Raw genomic sequence first — 20,082 nt, 5'->3', positions numbered from 1 at the left:
ACGACTTAATTTGAGTCGATGTTAGGGGATCATGGATCATTTTGAGTTGGTGTTACACATTTGGCTTAATTCGAGTCGATATCAGCCATTCGACTCAATATTAGTTGATATCGCTATTAACTATAAGAATAATAGATTTCTACCATTGTGTGTTTGAAGAATATGTCAAACAAATGTAATTCAAAAGTGGATCCCACACCTAGGCAAGGATCTTACTCTCGGATTGTGTGCTAGAGATACTCTTAAAGACACCATTCGAAAAAAAAAACTTAATTGAACCCCGATACAAATTGCAGTGTATATAAATTTATCCTTGTTATTTTTTTTTTCAACACAATTAATTGCATCAATTTATAATTTAGAATGATTCTTCAAATTTTTCCTAGCTAGGCCCTTCATGTATCACTAGATTAATTAATTAGTGATTACCTTTGGCAATGGAGAAAGTACTCAAATCCTAACTTGTGACCAATTTGGATTAGTATTTCTTAATCATTTCTACCAACAATGTAATGGGTCACAATTCAAATTTATGACAAATAAAAGTTAATCTAAACTCATGACAAGCATACCCGTAAAATATATGATTTTGTTACTTTAAAATGAAATCTAAGATGTTAATAAGAATTGAATTTCATAGAGTTAATATTTTAGACATAAAATTTTAGACCTAAACGACATCAATGTTGTAAAAAATTCTATATAAGAAATATTGCTCCCATATACTCTTTCACATATATGTTTGATGAGTATCATTCTATAAATATCTCATTTGGGACGAAATTACTCTTATTATTTTTTATGGTATGATAGTTTATGTACATAATATTGTTTACTAGCTATCATTACAATTGCATATAAGAACAAAAATTAGTAAAAAAAAATATTATATTTAAAAAATAAGGCACGGTAGATGAAATTCCGTGATGATATTATTTTCTTAAGTTAAAACTTTTAAGTCACAAATTTCATTTAGTACAAAATTTTAATAGATTTTTATATTAAAAATATGATCACGGTTCATGTTTATAATCTCTTAAAGTATTGTATGTTAGATAATTACTTTATGTTTAAAAGTGTTGAATTCAAATATTAAATTTAAATCAATGTAAATTTAAAATAAGTAGATTTAAAATAAAATTACATAAACTAAAATTTCTATCGTACTCCGGCTTTATGTTTCTAAATTTCTCAGGATAAGAACAAAATAAAAATATTTTTAGGAATCTCATATTAAAAAATGAGAATAATAGGAACCAAACGCCCACCAAAGCAGACTTAGAAGAAGAAGAAGGAAGAGAGAGAAGGCAAAACACTGTCGAGTTCGTCGGAGGCGGCCAATCGTCGGGTATCAACCTCAAACCTCGGTGTTCTTATCGCAATTTCCATGCGTCATCTATGCATTCGCTAGTTTTTCATTACCATCATAATCAAGCGTATTATATATTTGTAACATTCCGTGTAAATTGTTAGCTAGTTAGCTCTATTGCTGGATCTGCTAAACCTTCCGAAATTATTCAATTACGCCATTTCATTTTGGAGGAATGGCTTTATTTTAATAAATTGTATTATTCCATCTTAGAAAGAGTAAAGAAGGAGAGTGGATCAGCGGGGCTTTAGGTTAGTTGATGATTAAATCAAAGGCTAGAACAAATTCAGAGAGAGAGGAGGACCCGGGGATGGGGGGGGGGGGGGCAGGAAAGGAACAAGACGAGAAAATTACAAAACAAGCGAGGCAAATCTTTTTTCAGAATGCGAGCAACCGTAAAGTTACTGACTGAATTGTAGTTGCGTGCCTGGAAACTAAGAAGTTTGAACATGATCAGGTTTGTCGATTGAAACTAAAGAATTTTTTACCATATCACTGCTTGCTCCCAGGTTTTGAAACTATGAACTGGATTCAGCGCAAGATCTATCTTTACAACGTTACCTTTGGACTTTACATGTTGGATTGGTGGGAGCGATATCTTTTCAGTATCCTTTTTAACATCTCTTTGCTCAAGAGGTTGGCTTGTTTGGACAGAGATTTGTGAAATCTCCAAATATGTATGGGTTTGCTTTTTTGTTATCAAATTCACTCTCCTTCATTTTGGCTGGCTTTCACAATTTTGGCAATTGACATTTTTATGCAGCTCTTATCAATATATATATATATATATATATATATATATATATATATTTCTTTTATTTAATTCACCTAGTTACGGCAGGATGTAGTAAAACATGGAAGAAGAATCTGAATTTCTATCTAAAATTGGACTGCCTAGCCAAGATTGTGACCCATTTTTGGATATTTGGCTGTTATTCCCCTATTTATCATAATATTAAATATTAAACTTTTTTTTTAAAATTTTTGAAAGAAAGGTTAGCATCCGTGTTTATTTTTTCTTACAGAAATTGCAACAAAAGCACGGGGTTTTATGATTAATTGTCTTATTATTATTATTATTATTATTATTATTATTATTAGGTTTAGTTTTCCATGAATTTTATTATTTGGGGGTGGGGACTGTTGGTGGTTGGTGGTGGGTTGGTTTGGATTTTGTGCCATGTGGTATTGCAGTTTTGGGTTCCTGAACTTTATTAGACACTTTGGTGATTGTCTTGATGTGGTTCATGTTATACAATGGCTCACGAGTTGCAACTGAGTTTTGCAAAAGGTAGCATCAGTGACCTGATCTCCATTAGTTGGTTATATTTTATTTATTTTGCAGCCTCTGTAGACTTTTGAAGTTTAGAGTTAGCTGCTTGATATACAAATTGTTACACCAAGGCATTTAATTTTATCCTGCAGATGTTTGCCATATTTATAGCATGTATTGATTTGCTTGTAATCTTTGTGTATGTCAATTACTTGTATGTTTAATAATTTATGAGACAGTATGGCGTTTGATGTACTTTTATTGTGGATTTATTTTATGTCTTGGCTTGTCTACATTGGGGATGTGTCATGCTGAATTCAATGGTCTACTGTAAGAAGTAATTACAGGATTCATATAAATAAAGAATAATGAAGCAATGTATGTGGCACTCATGTGAATTTTTGGTGGTTTGAACATCACTCATCCTCTCCCCACTTGCCTATCCTCCCCCCCCCCCCCCCCCCCCCCCCCCGAAAAAAAAAAGTGTGGATCTGTTTGGAAATTCTTTTAAAAGAAACAGTTGTGGGGATTCCATGCCACAGGCACATATGGAAATCAAATAACTGCTGTAATGGAAAAATGTCCAGTCAAAAAATATTTTAGTGGGCAACTTGGCTACCAAGTTGCTCACATGATGAAAGTTTTTAGTGACACTCATATTCAATTTTGATTCTGATGTAAATATCAGGGGTGCAATGTTCAACAAATTGGATGAAAATTTGGTTTTGGATTTTGATTTGATTAGGAGAAATAACAGAAATTTGTAGTTAAACATCAAATTTTTGAATGAAACTTTGTGAATTGTTAACGGAGATGAAAACACATGATGTTGAATCAAAATTGTGAATGGAATGCACAGATACTTGTTTTTTGTTTTTCTAATTTTTTATGCTGTGGCCCATAAGGTGCTATCTGTGCTTGCTGGCAAGCATATAAATAGTCTTAATTAGTGCTATGTATTAATTTAAATGTACGAATATGAATGGCAAAAAATATTCAGTTATTGTCAGTATTGTCATCAGATTCCTCACAAATTATATTGTTTATCTGCCCTTAGTTTTCTTTTCAATGCCTTTAGTTTTCTTAGCAATGCCTTTAATATAATATCATTTAGTTGGTTTGTCTGGGTAGTTTATAATTTGAGATATAGAGTTTTTTTAAATTTTTTTTTTTTTAATGATTCGAGATGAATAATGAAACTAGCTTAGGTTTGGGTTTTATAGGAAAATTAGGGCTAGAAAAATAGGCATTCAGATCTGGTTTAGAAATATTTGATCAGAATAGCTAAGATAACGGAGCATAAAACTATTACCTGTCACACTAACTGGTTATAGGAATCATGTGTAGGGAGAAGGAAGCATAACACTTTCTAGGGTTTAAGGCATCGGTTTGCATGATCATAGTTCATCAAGTTGTAGATACATTATTTGGCTTCTCTTTGGTGTGTGGGACAAGAGGTTTTAAGAGAGGGGGGGGGGGTGTGAGTTTTTCTGATATTCGGGGCGATTGGTGTTATGTGTTGGAGTGCTAGTTCGTGCTGGTTTTTCTCTCTTCTGTGGTCTAGTGTTTAGGTTGTTTCTTTGTGTTTTTTAATATGGATTGTCCAGACTTTGTTAGGGAGATGTCTTATTCTCCTAGCTGTATATTCTTATTCTATTAATGAAATTCTTCTTTTATTATTAAAAAAAGGTTTCTTGCTGGCTTAACCCCAACAGTAATTAATCTCATTGTTAAAATAAACTGTGAATATTGCTACTATACTGTGAATAATAATGAACCCAAAATTTAATTCAACTTTCAGGCAAATGTTTTCTGCAATCATCCCACCAAATCAGTGCCTGGGGTTAATAAGTTAATTTTTAGTTGATTCTTCTATAAACCTTAAAAGGTGGGTTTTTTAAAAATCATTTTACGTATCAATTGAAGATTTCTATCATTTTATTGACACAATAGGTTATCAGTTAAAACTTGTCTATAATTCATCTTATCAAAGAATATTTTGCTAGCACTTTTTTATTGAATATTTTAAATGTAGCATTACTGACAGAAATATTACTTCACTCTAAAGAAATTAAATACATTTTAATTAATATTCATAAGGAAGGGCACTTGAAATACGAAGTTATTTTGGATCAGTTTATAATGAACACAATTAGTTCCAGGGCATAGATTCTAGGATATAACTCAAGTGTTATTTGATGGTTGAGTTAATTAAATTGACTATATAATATTGACAGAGAATGGTTGTATTCGTTATAAGTAGGAATGGCACTTTTAAGGGGTTTGCTGCTTGTAAAGTCTAGTGAAAAAGGAAGAAAGAGTTAAAAAGATGAAGAAGAAGAAGGGTTTGGGTTCTGGGAAGGGACCTTGGAGGCGGCTAGGAGAAGCCATGAATGGATCAGCAATGACAATGATGGTGAAGTTGAAGGTGACATCTTATCGTACTTGGTGCAAGATTTTTCTAAGAGCTTTGCTCATGTTTTCTTCTTCTTGTACTCCTCATCGTTCTCCTGAAACATTAGAATAAACTTAAATACTAACAAATCTAAAATTTAGCCTAGAACATTTGAGACTTCAGATCTTGGGCCAAACTGACTGAAACTTAGACCATTTCAACCTAAAAAAAATTGACGCTAATACCATGACCCTATTTTCACGATAGAACAAGATCCAAAGTTTTAGTTGAAATTTCAGCTGAAATATTGAAATTTAAGACCTTGCCCCTATCCTTGAGAGATAGAATTGAAATGTGGAAGGACCTTTTTTGGCTAATCCAAAAATTTTAATCAAAATATTTCCTTGTGATTTTGTTGTTTTACCAATGATGGTCAATCTCAAATTAAGAGGGAGGATGCATTCGCTATGAACCCTCCAAGCGCTACTGTTGGCAAGCAAATGGACAATCCGCGTTGTTAGTTGGGATTCAAATCCTCACACCTTTTTTTTTTTTTTCCTTTTTGAGCTGAGGAATTAAGAGTGGATGGATGACACTCCTAAGTGACTGGTTAGTTTATAGTCATGTTGTTCGTTGTTTTAAAAAAAATGAAAATATTTTTCAGAGAAAATTTTATCAAACCCTAAATCTTCTAATTTTTTTCATTTTTAAAGAGAAATCCTTTACTTGCAACATTACAAAGGTACATATCAAATGATATAAATTTCCCCTTTCTGGTATACAACGTCTAGGAGTGTGGATTTTAAGCTTCAAATCCATATTTGTGTGGATTTGGACAACATTCATTACAGTTTTATATTGAATTTTATCCTAATCCATACAAATCCTTTGAATCCCATGCCTCCAAACACATGACTAGTGATTTTTATGTATTTATATCTCTATTACTACTTAAAAAGGGTAGTTCCAATCATCATTTTTCCTTAAATAAGCGTGTTTGTGCACGCACATGTGTGCGTGTGTTTGTTTATATTTATTTATTTCTTGTTTGCTTAAAGGATAAGGTCACCTCCTAATGAACAAGAAAGCAAGAAAGATAGAAAAAAAAAAAGGACTGACAACAGTGCAAAGCTAATGAAGCCTAGACCTTTTAGTCTCTCTGCAATCTACCAATCAATGAAAGAGGCCACTCTTTCAAAACCATTCACAAACCCAATGCTGCCCAAAAGCACATACTCCATGAAATGTAAGAACAAATGAGATCAAGTTTCTCTGCTTTGATGGTGAAGCGCACACATCAGGTGAAAGTGCTTTATTTGGCCTTCTCTTTTGAGGCAAATTATTTGAGGTCAAATATATTAAACATGCTAATATAAATTTTGTTGTAAAGTTCTCTATTGCATGATAATGATACAAAGTTTTATATGTATGAAGTATAACTTTTTCATGGACAAGGATTTTCTACCTCTTCCCTATCTTCATTCTTCAATAATTTGTGTATTTAATGTTTATTCAAGTGGGGCAAATGCCATGCTCAAAGCCTATCTTTCTGACTTTATTTTGTCTCTTTTTTTTTTCCATTAATCCTTTATCTTTTGTGATTATATTTGCATCATAAAAATTAAGGAGTATCATGCTAACTAGTGAATAAATGCTATGCTGTGTCCTATGCGTGTTGCCTTGTGTCCCCTCTTGCCAACCCCATTTTTATGTAATTTTTGTGTTGTTGTTACAAATTTGAAGATGCCTGGTGTCTGTTGAGTGACCAAGCATGAATAGGTGTCACGAGCCAAGCTTGTTCAAGGTAGTATGATTTCTTATGACTGCTTGTCTCGTGTGCATGAGATGGTTGACCATCATGTAAGTATTAGTGCAGGCTTTGTTTTTGGAGTAGGATAATGCCTTAGTCAAAAATGGGAGTATGACTCCTTGGTTAATTTAACGTTTCCTAGTGTTGGAGCTGGAATAGCATAGAAATCTCTTTAGGGAAGGGTAAATGTTCATTAGTCATTGTAAAAGTCACTAGCTATTGTAAATGTGTTTAGCTTACTTGTCTCTGTCACTAAACACGTGTTGCCTATGTAGGTGTGAACAATGAATTATGTTGCTTTACAGTTTATCACATGACTCTCATTTGTTTTCATGATTGTTTATTGCCTACTCTTACTTTGCATTGGATGGATGTGAATTTGTTTATGTGGTGAAACTACAATATACTTTTGGCTGACTAGTTAAGCAAGAGTTCTATAACTAATGCTGCACGGCTTTTGAAAAGGTGTGAAGTGAGCCTGTGGCAACAAGTTTTCTTTGTTTATATAATTGTATCCATATTGTTTGGGAAGGTTAGGACTTACCCTTAGCTTTATCTTGTTACTTGTTCTAGGGATGACCTCATGAGTTCATTTTGAATTGACGAGGATATCATTTAATCATTGTGACCTCATGAATTTCATTTGGATCTTCGTAGGAGTAAAATGGGTGGAAAAAGCTAGGAAAATTTTTTATAAACATATATTGTTGATAAAGAATTGGGTAGTCAATTGCAGAAAAGAGGATGATGATATGGTAGCTGGTGGTATATCTAGATGGATCTCTTATTGAGACAAAAGAACTGTAGAAATGCTAGTTTCTTAAATGTGGAATGTACTGCTAATGATTCTTTCCTTTGGAAATCCTTACTTCATGTTAGGGAGTTGATAAAAAAAGTTTCTGCTATAAATTAGGTGATGAGTACAATTTAAATGTAAGTACAGACTTGGATCCAAGCCATTCCAGGTTTTAAGCATTCCTTAAGGAATGAAGAGGGTGCTTATTCTTTAACAGTCAAAGAGCTAATAGACAAAGAACACAGGTGCTGGAAGTCAAATTTGGTGGAAGATATTTTAGAAACTCATTCGGGGAATATCATAAAAAACGTGCCAGTTCCTCATGAAGATGAAAAAATTCACCACTTGGGGTCCCAAATTACGACTTGAGTATACTTCATGTCCACTCTGTGGCCATGATCAAGAAACTATCATGCATTTCCTTTTTAGTTGCCACTTGGCTCACCTAGTATGGTTTTCATTGTGGGGAATTAGATCTGACAGTCTTGATGGGGAAACTTTAGAGAGTAAAATAGCAAATAGCTGTTATCCTTGATTTTCATTTGGGGGAAGGTCTGGATCACCCGGTTAGCTCTAAGATACCACTGTTCACAGCAATCTGGTTGGAGTCTACGTGGTTGATGAGAAAACAAAGTGATTTACAATGAGACTGAGGTGGACCATATCAGATTCTTAAAAGAAATTCAGGGAAAATTTCAAGAGCATTGCAATCTTCTTAGAGAAAGCAGTAAAAAAAATTCAATAGATGCACATCTAGAGAGATGGCCCCTTGCACCCTCAGGATTTTGCAAAAGTTAACTTTGATGCAGCCTTCAGAAAGGAGGATTCCCTTGCCTATGTTGTGGCATTGGCTCAATGAGAGTGTTGGGGGAATGGGCTAAGGTTTGCAATGCTGATGATCCAGCAACAGGAGAGGCTTTGGCTGATCTTTTTGCACTAAATAATGCAGTATCCTTTGAGGGGATAGGAATGATTTTGGAGGTTGATGTGAAAGTTATCATTGATGATCTTAATCAAACCTATAGATCCCCCTACTGGAGATACAGGCATCTTATTGATCAGATAAAAATCACCCTTGTTTTGAAAAGAGTCTCTTCCAGTTTGTCAATAGAGAGGCTAACGGATTAGCTCATGCTTTTGCAACCTGGGAAGCTTCTTCCCATATCTCGGAGGAGTGCAACCTTCTCATGCCACTGCCTTTCACTATTAAAAAAGTTTTGGGCAGGGATGGCATTCTGATATTGAGAGGTTTTTCTGTGGAAGTTTTTCTTCCAAATCCTGTTTTTCCCAAGCATTCCTCCATCCGTGGCTTTGGGCGGACAGAGGCTCTCACGGAAGTCTTCTAACTCTGGTTTTTTTTCTCTCTCATTGATTGTTTTTTTGTCTTTTCCTGGATACTGTTTCCTTTTGCTGTGTCATTTTTGTGGCGAGTTTTCTCTGGACTAGCGAAAAAAAAAGTAGAATGATATGAACAAATTGGGGTGACGGAGAACCACCGATGAGAACTTTAGATGTTTATTTGGTAGCTAGGACTTCTATTTTAGGTTGAGATATTTCTGGTTCTAGAAGTTGGTGTTTATTTTGTGTATTCAAGTACTTTGGGGTTATTTTGTAAATCCTTGTTTTATTGGGGTTTTTTTGTAAATATGTTGTTAAAGCTTGATATACATTGTTGACTGACAGCTTGCTTAAGCTTTTAGGTAAAGTGGTAATCTAACATGGTATTAAAGCCGGTACCAGTAGGTCATAGGTTCTAGTCTTGTTGCCCACATTTATTATGTGATATTTATAAAAAAAACTAGGGCAAAAGATGTTGACCTCCCCTAAGGTTTCACAACAAGGCAGGACCTCCCTTGAAGTTTCAAAAATTTCATTGATCTCTCCTAAGGTTTTAAAAATACTACAAAGCTCCCTTGAGGTTTGTCAAAAAGACACAAACTTTCCCTTAAAAGACTTGTCTTTTTGCAAAATATAAGGCGAGGTTTGTGTCTTTTTGGCAAACCTCAAGGGAGGTCCCTGGAATTCTTGAAATCTCAAGGGAGATCAGTGTCTTTTGCCCTAAAACTATTGTGTTTCCTATAATGGGTGTTTTTATCATGTGTTTATCTCTCCATGTGCTATTGGGCTGCACATGTGGGGGAGTGTGAAAGTGGTAATGCTTTTAGGTAAAGTGGTAATCTAACACGTGTTAGTAGTAGTGGTATAAGTGTTGGACATGTAAGTTATTGTACAGTTATCATTTTTTAAATCAGATTGCTGCAGTTTCTTTCTGTCTCTTTTTCCCACAGGATTCCTGCCTTCTTCTACTTTCTTCTTCTTCCTCTCTCATCTCTGTTCTGTTCTGCCTATAATTTTGCTTTTCTCTTCTTATATTCTGCTCTATTTCTGAATTCTAATAGTTGTCCTACATCAAATTGGCATCAAATCAAAACACGATCATCACTCAGCCAGTCAAAATTGCAGAAACTGAAGCACTGTTTGCCTGCAACTTTTCTAGAAAATTACAGTTGTGCGACTAGTTAGAAACCCTAATTTCCAGCAGTCATCTTGCAACACCACCCGCATCATTGAAGACAAAACCCCTCAAAACACCCTCATATGAAGTTCATCATCATCCGACCACCGGAGAGCACCCATGTGCCAGCTGAAACTTTTCCAGCCAACCTCCTTCAAATTCTCACACTTCCTGCTGCTTCCTTGATACACCGCCACACTCACTAAAATCCCCAACCCTCAATCTGCCACCAGCTGGAGCACCATCACCAGAGGACCCTTGTCGGCAGTGCACGTGCCCCAAGCACTGGCGGCCTGCCAGTTGGAAAACTTCCAGAGTGTTTTCCTGCTTCCAGATTTGAGCAAAATTGCTTCCAGCATAAAAAATTGGGTTTTCCTCTAGATTTCTTTTGAAGCAGAATTTAGGAGAAATTCAAGTGTTAGCCTGTGTACATATTTGGAGGATAATTTCAGCACCAACGCATTTGTTGCATTCTGTGAGCTTTTATTTTGTGGAAACTTAAGAAATTGGAAGTTAGCTTGAGAAGTTGGACTGCCAACTCAATTTTTTCAATTTTGAAGGCTTGCCCCCACCCTCTGTGTTTTGAGATTTACTGTGACAAATTGGTTGTCCTTCACAAGATTTTGTTGTTGGTTTAAAGAAATCCATCTTCTGTGGTTTAATCATGGCCTTAAATTTCCACGAAATTGTCAAAATTTATGTGGAAATTTCTGGTTTCCATCACCCTTGAAATCAAAATGGCATTCAATTTCTGTCTTGCACAATTTCCATCGAAATCTCAACAAATCATTCAAAATTTATCAAAATCTTGATACTTTAGTGAAACTTGTCGAAAATTTAACTATACAATGAAATTTCCTCGGAGTTCAAATGAGAGATTTAGGAGTGAAGTGAAATTTCTCTCTTAATTTATTTTATTTTATTTTTTTGAAACAAAAGATTATTACAAGTGCTTTTGAAATTATATGTAAAAATAAACTTACAACAACATTTTATTTAACCATTCATGTCTAAAACTCTAAATTATCATTATTTGTATAATAAATAATATTTAAGTGATTTATGAATTTCATTTGTATTAACTGAATATGTTCAATGTACATTATTTTACAAATATGTTTGTTACACATACTATATTGCTATTTTTCCACCTCATACGCAACATAGATGTATTTAACTTGTAATATATTGGTCATAAAACTTACATTATTATGTCGGTTAACCATTTCATAAGTTTCAAAAAAAATTCTATGTTTTACTACTGATTTCCGTCATTTTTTCAAATTGAAATCGAAATTTCCGTGCTTTTGGAGCTTCTAAATTTGAGTCAAAATCGAAATTTAAGACCTTGGGTTTAGTACATATTTTTGGAGGGTAAGTTCAGTGTGCTTGCACTAGGGGTGTACAAATATTACCAAAAAACCAAAAACTGGACTGCAACCAAACTGTTTCAGGTTTTGGTTTGGCTTTATAAGTATACTGAACTGAAAAAACTGAATAACCAAAATATATTTCAATTCTTTAAATTTTAGATATTATGTGCATTTGTTTGTTAAATTATTTTAAAATTTTAATTTTAAATGAAAATCTATAAATCGTTACTATATACTTGTTATAATAAGACTGGACATTGAAGAAAAATACATCCTAATTAACTGTGATGGAAGTCTTTTATCTACAAGAAAGATTCATTAACCCACTTCTCCTAAATGATGTGGGACAAACAAAACTTCTACAGCACTAAGATGGGGGAGTGCTCTGTGCTAGTGTGCAATGGTTGAGTCATCCTACGTTGGCTGCTTGAAAGATGGGGGAGTGCTCTCTTTGTTATAAAAACCCAGCAGCGCCCCCCCCCCCCCCCCCTTCCTTCAACACTCATTTGCTCCTACATTGGGCATTAGCCCAAGCTTTTAAGATTAGTTTGGGCCTTATTCAACAGGGCCTTTCTCCACCTGCTCGATGAGCATTGGTGGTCTAAGTAAGATATTTGCAGTGAATTTAAATATCAATCCGTTGTAGTCTTGGTGGTTAGGATACTTGGCTCTCACCTGATAGACCTGGGCTCAATTCCCGACAACGGAATAAATTTTTTTGGATCAACAGTAAGATTGCTCCTTTGTGACTGATTAGTCATGGGTTCAAGTCCAACGAAACTGCCTCTCTGCATAAAAGTAGGGGTAAGGCTGTGTACACTGTGACGACCCTCCCCTTTCCCTCACGAAGCAGGGAGCCTAATGGACCGGGGGTGCCCTTTAAACTGAACTGAATTGGTAAAATGCGGCTCGTTGAAGTGAAATATTTGAAGAATATATCAGAAGTGCAAAGTCATAGCAAGGACCTTTTGGTAACATTGTATGAACTTCCACTACTGGAACTCCATAGAAATTGGTTTAGTGTTGCTTGTCTATTTGGTACTTGTCTGAATTTGCATAGGTCCGTATTTACTCTTTTTTTGAAAAATAAATAAATAAATACATAAATAAATAATGAGTTAGTTCTATATGTGCTTCATACCTAGTTGGAAATTCTCAACAATTACTAGACCAACTCTGTAGTCTTAGACAACTTTCTTCTAATGTCACCTGATTAGTACCTTAAATTTAGAGACATCATTGAACAGTGTGCTCTTATTAAGGAACCTAGAATGGTAATTTTGTTCAAGAAAGGGTTGAGGGATGAAATTAGAAGGTATATAAATGTTTGAAAATGCCCCACAACTCTAAGGCTTACCATATGGCTTTGGGAGCTGAGAGATTTCTCAAGCTACCTAACTATTACACCACTTCCTACTTTAAGAAATTTAATCAGTCTAGGTCATTTTCTCCATGGTCATGAGGTGTTCCTAGATCCACCCAAGATGGTCGGGAGAAAACTCAACTTCTTGATGATATCAAAAGTTCCCATCTAGATAGTTGCATAATAGAATATAATGACTACATAAATGATTTGCATATTTTTAGTGCACAATTTTTTGATTCTTTTGTCGATATGAGTCATGAATCTTCTTAAAATGAGGCCATAGACCTGTCTTTAGTAACCGTAAACACTATTGGAGCCTCTAGGCCAGCAATGGACCTTGAATGGTCACCAAACTTGGTTGTTGAGACTTGAAATGAGCATCAAGATGAGCTGCCAACTACCAGGACATATATTTGTCAATGACCTTGCTCTTCAACCTCAATTTTACATTTCTAATCCAAAGAGTGAGGAACATTTGGTTGCTCCAAAGTTTGTAGGAAGTTCCTTAATCATGGAACCTATTGTAGAAAATACCTTGAGATCATTTCTTGTCAATCCTGTAAACTTGTGCCTCCATCCCTCACATCTTATCCCTCTACATTTTCCTTAACCAAATCTAGTGAAACATTGTCTGTCACCCTAGAATATGGACCAAATGCATATTTCCTTGGGCTGCTTACAGATTTGGATATTAAATTGATTTCTTGTTTGGAAGACTTGCTACTTTGCCAGAGGACATTGCAGCCTTCTATGCTACTTGCAGTTGGAGGATCTTCTAGATACTCCCAATGGTAATTGATGATGAAATGCAGATCCTGTCTCCTTATGATTTGCCCACATGTTCAACTTTGTTTTTTACTCATGAATTTAAAGCTACTATGTCATTTCAAAACTCAAGCTTGAGTTTTCTCTAGCAAGGGGAGTTTGATGGGGAATCACCAATGGAGAACTTTAGATGTTTACTTGGTAGCTAGGACTTTTATTTTAGGTTGGGATATTTCTGGTTATTTAAGAATTTTAGTTAATTTAATTTGTGTATTTAAGTACTTTGGGTTATTTTGTAATTCCTTGTTTTATTGAAGTTTTTATGTAAATATGTATTAGTAGTAGTGCTATAAGCCTATAAGTGCTGGACATTTAAGTAGTTGTACAGTTTCATTTTTTGAAATTAGATTGCTGCAGTTTCCTTCTCTCTGTCTCTCTCTCCCGCAGGATTCCTGCTTCTCGTCTTCTTCTTCCTCCTCTCTCATCTCTGTTCTGTTCTGCCTCAGATTCAGCCTTTCTCTTCTTCTCTCCTGTCTCTCCTGCTACTTCTTATTTCTTCTTTTGTCTTTCATCGTTCTTCTTCTACTTCGCTTCTCTTCTTCTAATTCTCTCCCCTAATTCTCTCATTTCTCTCTCTATTGCTAAATTCTGATACTTGTCCTACATCAGGGGGTCTCAACAATCCTTTGGTTGGTTTTGACTTTTGAATGATGACCTTGTTCACAATTGTGCATGTAGATTGATCTCATAAAATACTGCGAGGTCTGAATTTGTCAATGTAAAATCAGACCATTCATGTTGTCACCTGGTGCTAAGTTCTTGAATTATTGCCTGTGGTATTGCCAAAAATAAGGAAGCCATAATTTATATTAATTCTATTCTTTCAAATAGTTCGAAAATTGCTTGTAATTCTTTCCCCTTTTTTTGGTTTTTATCATGTGGATTCTTGAGTCTGAGTTGGCATTTAATTGCAATTTTCAGTTTCTTTTTGAAATTTATTGAAGATTTTTCTAATTTTAATCTTGATTTCTCCACCTTTTAGAGAGTTAAAATTACCATTCAAATTGAAACCCTAAAACCATATGAAATTACCTGTACAAAATTCTTGCAGACAATACATGAAGAAAATGCTTGCGATTTCTGGTGTGTTTGTGATGAGATTTTTTCCAAGGAACAAGAGCATGATTTTAAGTTATTAATGAATAATGCTACTCAAGAAACAGTTCTTGACTGTGATGGTAAATGTTTTTGGTGCCGAAATTGAAATGGCTGTGTGATGGAGGACATTATCATATGCCCCTTATCTGGCATACGTATTTTTGGTGTAGATTTAGGACGTTAGGATGGATAAATGGGATGTTCTCAGTGTATAATTTTCTGTTATGTTAAGGTTATTTTTTAATTAGTTGTTTTAGTTAATTGTAGGATATAATACTTTGGTAGTTACTCAGAATCTGTGTCTGTCTCTCCTTTCCTCCATCGACAGCACCCTCCTCCTCCTCCTCCTCCTCCTCCTCCTCCTTCTTCGCCTCTCATTTCTTTGTATTTCTCTCTCCAATTTCCCTCTTTCCTTGCAACTCCCTGCCAAAGAAGTGGTGATGATGTGGATTGAAGTGTTGGGATGGTAAAAATTGTTGTGGTGACAGTGGTAATGTTAGCAGTGGTGGAAGTGGAGTTATTGAGATGGTCGTGGTGATGGTGCCAGTAATGATGGTGAAAGATGTTTGCTAATTCATGTTTTTTATGTAATCTTAGTTATAGCTGCTCTTTGAATGAATAATTTGAATCAAATGACTTAAATTTGGTTATATTGATGATTGTAGTGTGCTGCTGGCTCAAATTTTCTGATCATTTTACATAGATATGCTTGCAAGAGTGGTGGGAAATTGGAATAGGGTATAGCCACCAGTGTCAGTCTGGCAGATTGCATTATTTTTTATTTGCTGGGCAAGTTGTATGTGTATGTTTATGTTGATAATCTATTACATGTATTACGAAAATTCTGATTTCTAAAATTTCAGACAAAATTGATCTTAAATTTGAATTATATTAGAAGCTAGTCAAATTTGAATTGTGAAATAGTCTTTCTATTGCTTAAAGCTTTATGTGCTGAACTTCTGTGGCAGTGACTCCTATTGTAACTATTTTAAAATGTATCGCGGAATGTCTATCTTAAGAATAGAATGGAAGATGATGGGAATATAATAAAAATTTAATATTGATAAATAATTTAGAAAAAAGTCACTCAAGACTTGTGTTATTCCATCCAACATAAAATATTATTAGGAATAGACATTTTCATAGTAAAATTAAAGTAGTCATTCCTTGCCTATTCCATATTATGGATTAATAAAAATTTTACGTTGGCATTTGCTTTACGATGACAAAACATGTTCTTTTGCAAGCTATCAAATTCTTAATCCTTGTCAATTTCATGTTATGTATTAATAAAAATTTTTGCTTTAGCATTTGCTTTATGATTCCTGGATATTCAAATTGAGAGAGTTATTGAGATTGATCAAGAATTCTCAATATTTCTTAGATTCATGGACCCAATTCAATTCAGTGGGATCTTTCATTCACTTTTTTTTTTTTCTCTTTTGCAAGCTATTAAATTCTGAAATGTTCTATTTATAGGAATAGATATTCCATTAACCAAATGTAACCTTAGGCTTCAAAACATTGTGGGGAATTTTAAACATCTGCCCATCACTGTTTGCAGTTCTTTTTGTATATTCATGTTATCTAAGTTACTACTTTGGTTTGTTAAATGGCATTTTTGCTGTTATATCCCCAGAATCTACAAAAATCATTTTGAGAGCTTTGTTGAACTTAAAGTTTTTAAGCTGGTACCCCAAACTCAACACCCTCTACCATGTCCTTGCACTTTGCTATAAGCTACTGTTGTACAGTCCATCATATGGTGTAGTTTGATAGATTTTGAATTTCATTGTGTTCCAGGCATCTTTGATGAAGCTCGAAGTAGCACGTTACTTGCACCCTGAATAAAAGGGTCTACCATTGAAGTTTGCCTGCAGCGTCTCACACTGATTTGGATTTATTCTGACTTTCACATGGTTGTATTGTGAATCGGAGTAATGTTACTCATCCTGTGTCTCAGCAGTGCAATTCTCATGGATTTTAGAGATGTAATTATTGTCTCTTGCGTCGGACCGAATTGTTGTATTGGAAATGATTGATATTTTTGAACTAGGCAGCACAGGTTGTAATGCAGGTATTTAATTATGTTCTGCTTCCCAGTTTTGGTAAAGATACGCTGAAAATTAGTTGTGAACAGAAATGTTCCCCATAAGGACATTGGTCCTTAGAAACAATGGTAAGTAAATATAAATTTTGATCCTTCAGGTTTCTTAAAAAGTATGTGATTTGTTGAATATGTTTTTAAGTGATATTTTTAATGGATTGGATGACACATTGTAGTGAGTTGGTTCAAGAGTCATTAAACTATATTCGATTTGTGTCTCAACTTGACTTTACTAAATTCAAACTCAAAGTCAAGTTTCAACTGTTCATTTAGTTTGAGTTTTGCAATATTATTTTGTCTAATTGAGCATGATTCAACTTTTGTTTTTTAAATATATTTATATTATATAAGTGATATATTTTAGGCCTAGTCATGTAAAAAAATTAGGGCAAAAAATAGTTTCCTTTCAACTTGATTTGAATTCACTTAGAGTTAATATTAAACCATATTTATTTAAGTTTTCTTTTTAAACAAGTCATGCTTAAGTTTAATTTTTAGGCCTAAAAAGATTGTACACTTTTCTGAAATTTGGCAAAAAAGATATTTATCTCTCGTAAGGTTTTAAAAATTTTAAAATACCTTCTATGAAGTTTTAAAAATTTTATAAACTTCTCGGCATTTGATTTTTGAGATACTTTCAAAAAGTTACCTCCTAGGAGGTTTTAAAAGTTCTATAAACTTTGAGACATTTGATTTTTGAGACTCTCAAAAAATCTTTTTTTTTTTTTAACAAAATATGAAGGAAGGTTTTTGTCTTTTTTGACAAACCTCATGTTGTTATATTACATCTTTTAAGACTTAGAGTTGGTCCTCGGAATTTTTAATACTCTAAGGGTGGTTAGTGTTTTTGTCAAATTTTGGGAAATGTGCCCTTTGTCCTAATTTTTATGAAAAATAAAAAAATAAAATTAAAAATTTAATATATAAACAAGTTTCTTGTATAGGTTGATTATGGTTTTGTTTTCTTACTTATAATGTTATTTTCAATTTGATATATATAATTTTTTTTTCATCTTTGCTATTTATTGAAGAAAAAGATTGTTCTTTGCAAATTATGTTAAAAAATGTCTTCTTGTTTTCATAAATTTTACATGTGCTTGTGGCCAATTTAGATGAAGTAGTACCAACTCTAAACATTTTGGCTGAGGTTAGAAGGAGATATAGAATGAGAAATGCTTATCTTGCCTCTCATTGTATAGTTTGTGTTTATTCAATGGACAAAATGTTTTTTTTGTTTTTTGGTTTTGTGGTATAAAAATGTGTGATATAGGTGCATTAAATATATATATATTTTTTGAATTTTAAACATATAATCAAAAGTAAATCTTGTCGAATCAAGACGAACTCATTGAATCGTATTTGACGTCACCTCAATGCTAAAAAAAAAAGCAGTAGCAATATCATCACACTAGATGATGATAATAATATTGTTATATACATGGCTAAATTAATTAAGATAATAGTAAATATACATTGAAAAGAATGGTTGAGTACTATGAAGATTGACATTTCACATAATCTTTAATCATGATAATAAATTATTTGTGGCTATGGATCTAAATTTCATTGTTTAAGTAATAGAAAACCCGAAAGGTTTTGTTTCCGTTCGTCGTTAGTTCAACTCTAGAGTTTCGTTTTGATTTTGATTGTTTTTATGTTTTTATCTCCTTTGTTAGTTATGTTTAGTTTTGTTTGTGCTAATTTGGTTGGTTTGTTTTAACTTGTAACCATAGTATTCTTCCCCCAAAAGTGAGGATATATTAATAAATAAATGGAGGTGTCGCTCTCTTTTAATTGAAAAAAAAAAATCCGAAACTTTAAAGATTAGGAAGGACGCCTTTGGTCATGCTTGGTTCGTTTCTCCTTATGGTGTCTCAGAGATCATCCCCTTGCTAGATTCCCTAGTGGAGTTCTTTAATTCTTAATTGTCTAGCGTGTCCCTAGCTTTTATACAATACCTCTTTCAATATATTTAATATTTAGAATTTGAAAATTTTATTTTAAAAGTTTCATATTTTAAGTTTTAAAAATATTGAGAACAGAATTGAAAAGAATGGGAAAGGATATATAATGATAAATTTACTTATTATTATTATTATTATTATTATTATTATTATTATTATTATTATTATGTCTAATTCAGGTTTAGTAAGATTTTGAAGGGGAAAGAAAAACTCTGTTGTAGAGTTTGTCACATTAGGTATTTCACAAATAGATAATTTACTTATAAATGAACCTCGTTGTTATAAAAATTAGAAAATATAAACAATGATGAAATAATTCAAGTTTAATTAAAGCTAAGAGCACTAGTAGATTGGAATTATAAAATATAAATTCAATTCGTCAAATTATTTCAATGTTTTAAGATCAAATTTCATTCAAATTCGATAAAATTTGATTTTGCATTACAAGTTTAATTAGTGTGGCAACTTAGTTGATTACAATTTTACACATGATTCAAGTCAAACTAAAGTAAGTGTTAGTATGCTCATATTTGGTTTGTTTAATTGAATATGAGCACGTTTCGTTAATTACAAAATATGGGTGTAGCCTCAATTGTGTATGACTTATTTATTAAGAAAACCTTGAGTTTTTTAGGAAGAATGAAGCACCAATATATTCATATTATGAGGGGTGGAGTGTGGGAATTCATATTTGCCCACCCTATATAGTACAAAACTGAGCAACTAGCATATAAAGGTTACAATGAACAAGCAAGACTAAGAACAAAACTTTGTAGTATTAGTTAACAAGATTGTTGTAAACTATAGAGAGGATTTCAAAGCCTTTAACTCTAGAACATCTTAATTTGATAGGAGATATTGTTTGTCTTGCTATTATATCTGAAATGATAAGGGTTTCTTCAAATATTAGTAGGTTTCTTACTTTTCAGGAATAATAGATGGTGGTCGTTCATACGAGCTTACAAATTTCATCATAATTAGTATTTCGTGTAAGTTTAATATAAACATGATTTAATCATTGGATCTTCAAAACTCATAATTTTATACAATAAACAAAAAACTCATACTTTGATTCATGCTTCCAAGTGAATATCCTTAAAACTCATACCTTGATCCATGCTTCCAAGTGAATATCCTTGAACTGTGGTTCTATCTCACAACCTTTCGTTTCCTTGTGTTTTTCTTAATTTG

At 33.4% G+C, this 20,082-nt stretch overlaps 1 protein-coding gene across 1 annotated transcript; it reads left to right on the top strand.

Moving 5' to 3' along the window:
* The first annotated feature begins 1,233 nt into the window (after positions 1–1,233).
* Positions 1,234–17,040, top strand: LOC131161475 (uncharacterized). Its single transcript, XM_058117257.1, has 5 exons — positions 1,234–1,348; positions 1,879–1,974; positions 2,588–2,660; positions 16,460–16,511; positions 16,624–17,040. Exons 2-5 carry the CDS (start codon positions 1,890–1,892, stop codon positions 16,669–16,671), a joined length of 258 nt encoding a protein of 85 aa, XP_057973240.1. The 5' UTR covers positions 1,234–1,348; positions 1,879–1,889; the 3' UTR covers positions 16,672–17,040.
* The last annotated feature ends 3,042 nt before the right edge of the window (positions 17,041–20,082 follow it).

The sequence above is a fragment of the Malania oleifera genome, chromosome 8, assembly GCF_029873635.1.
Source record: "Malania oleifera isolate guangnan ecotype guangnan chromosome 8, ASM2987363v1, whole genome shotgun sequence".
Classification (NCBI taxonomy): domain Eukaryota; kingdom Viridiplantae; phylum Streptophyta; class Magnoliopsida; order Santalales; family Ximeniaceae; genus Malania; species Malania oleifera.
This window is presented reverse-complemented; position numbering and strand designations above follow the sequence as displayed.

Excerpts from the sequence above, each read along its gene's own strand:
- LOC131161475 (XM_058117257.1), top strand. The coding sequence starts at position 1,890 with ATGAACTGGATTCAGCGCAAGATCTATCTTTACAACGTTACCTTTGGA. Across the intron at positions 2,661-16,459 it reads GCAACTGAGTTTTGCAAAAG|AATCTACAAAAATCATTTTG; the intron begins GTAGCATCAGTG and ends TTATATCCCCAG. Across the intron at positions 16,512-16,623 it reads AACTTAAAGTTTTTAAGCTG|GCATCTTTGATGAAGCTCGA; the intron begins GTACCCCAAACT and ends ATTGTGTTCCAG.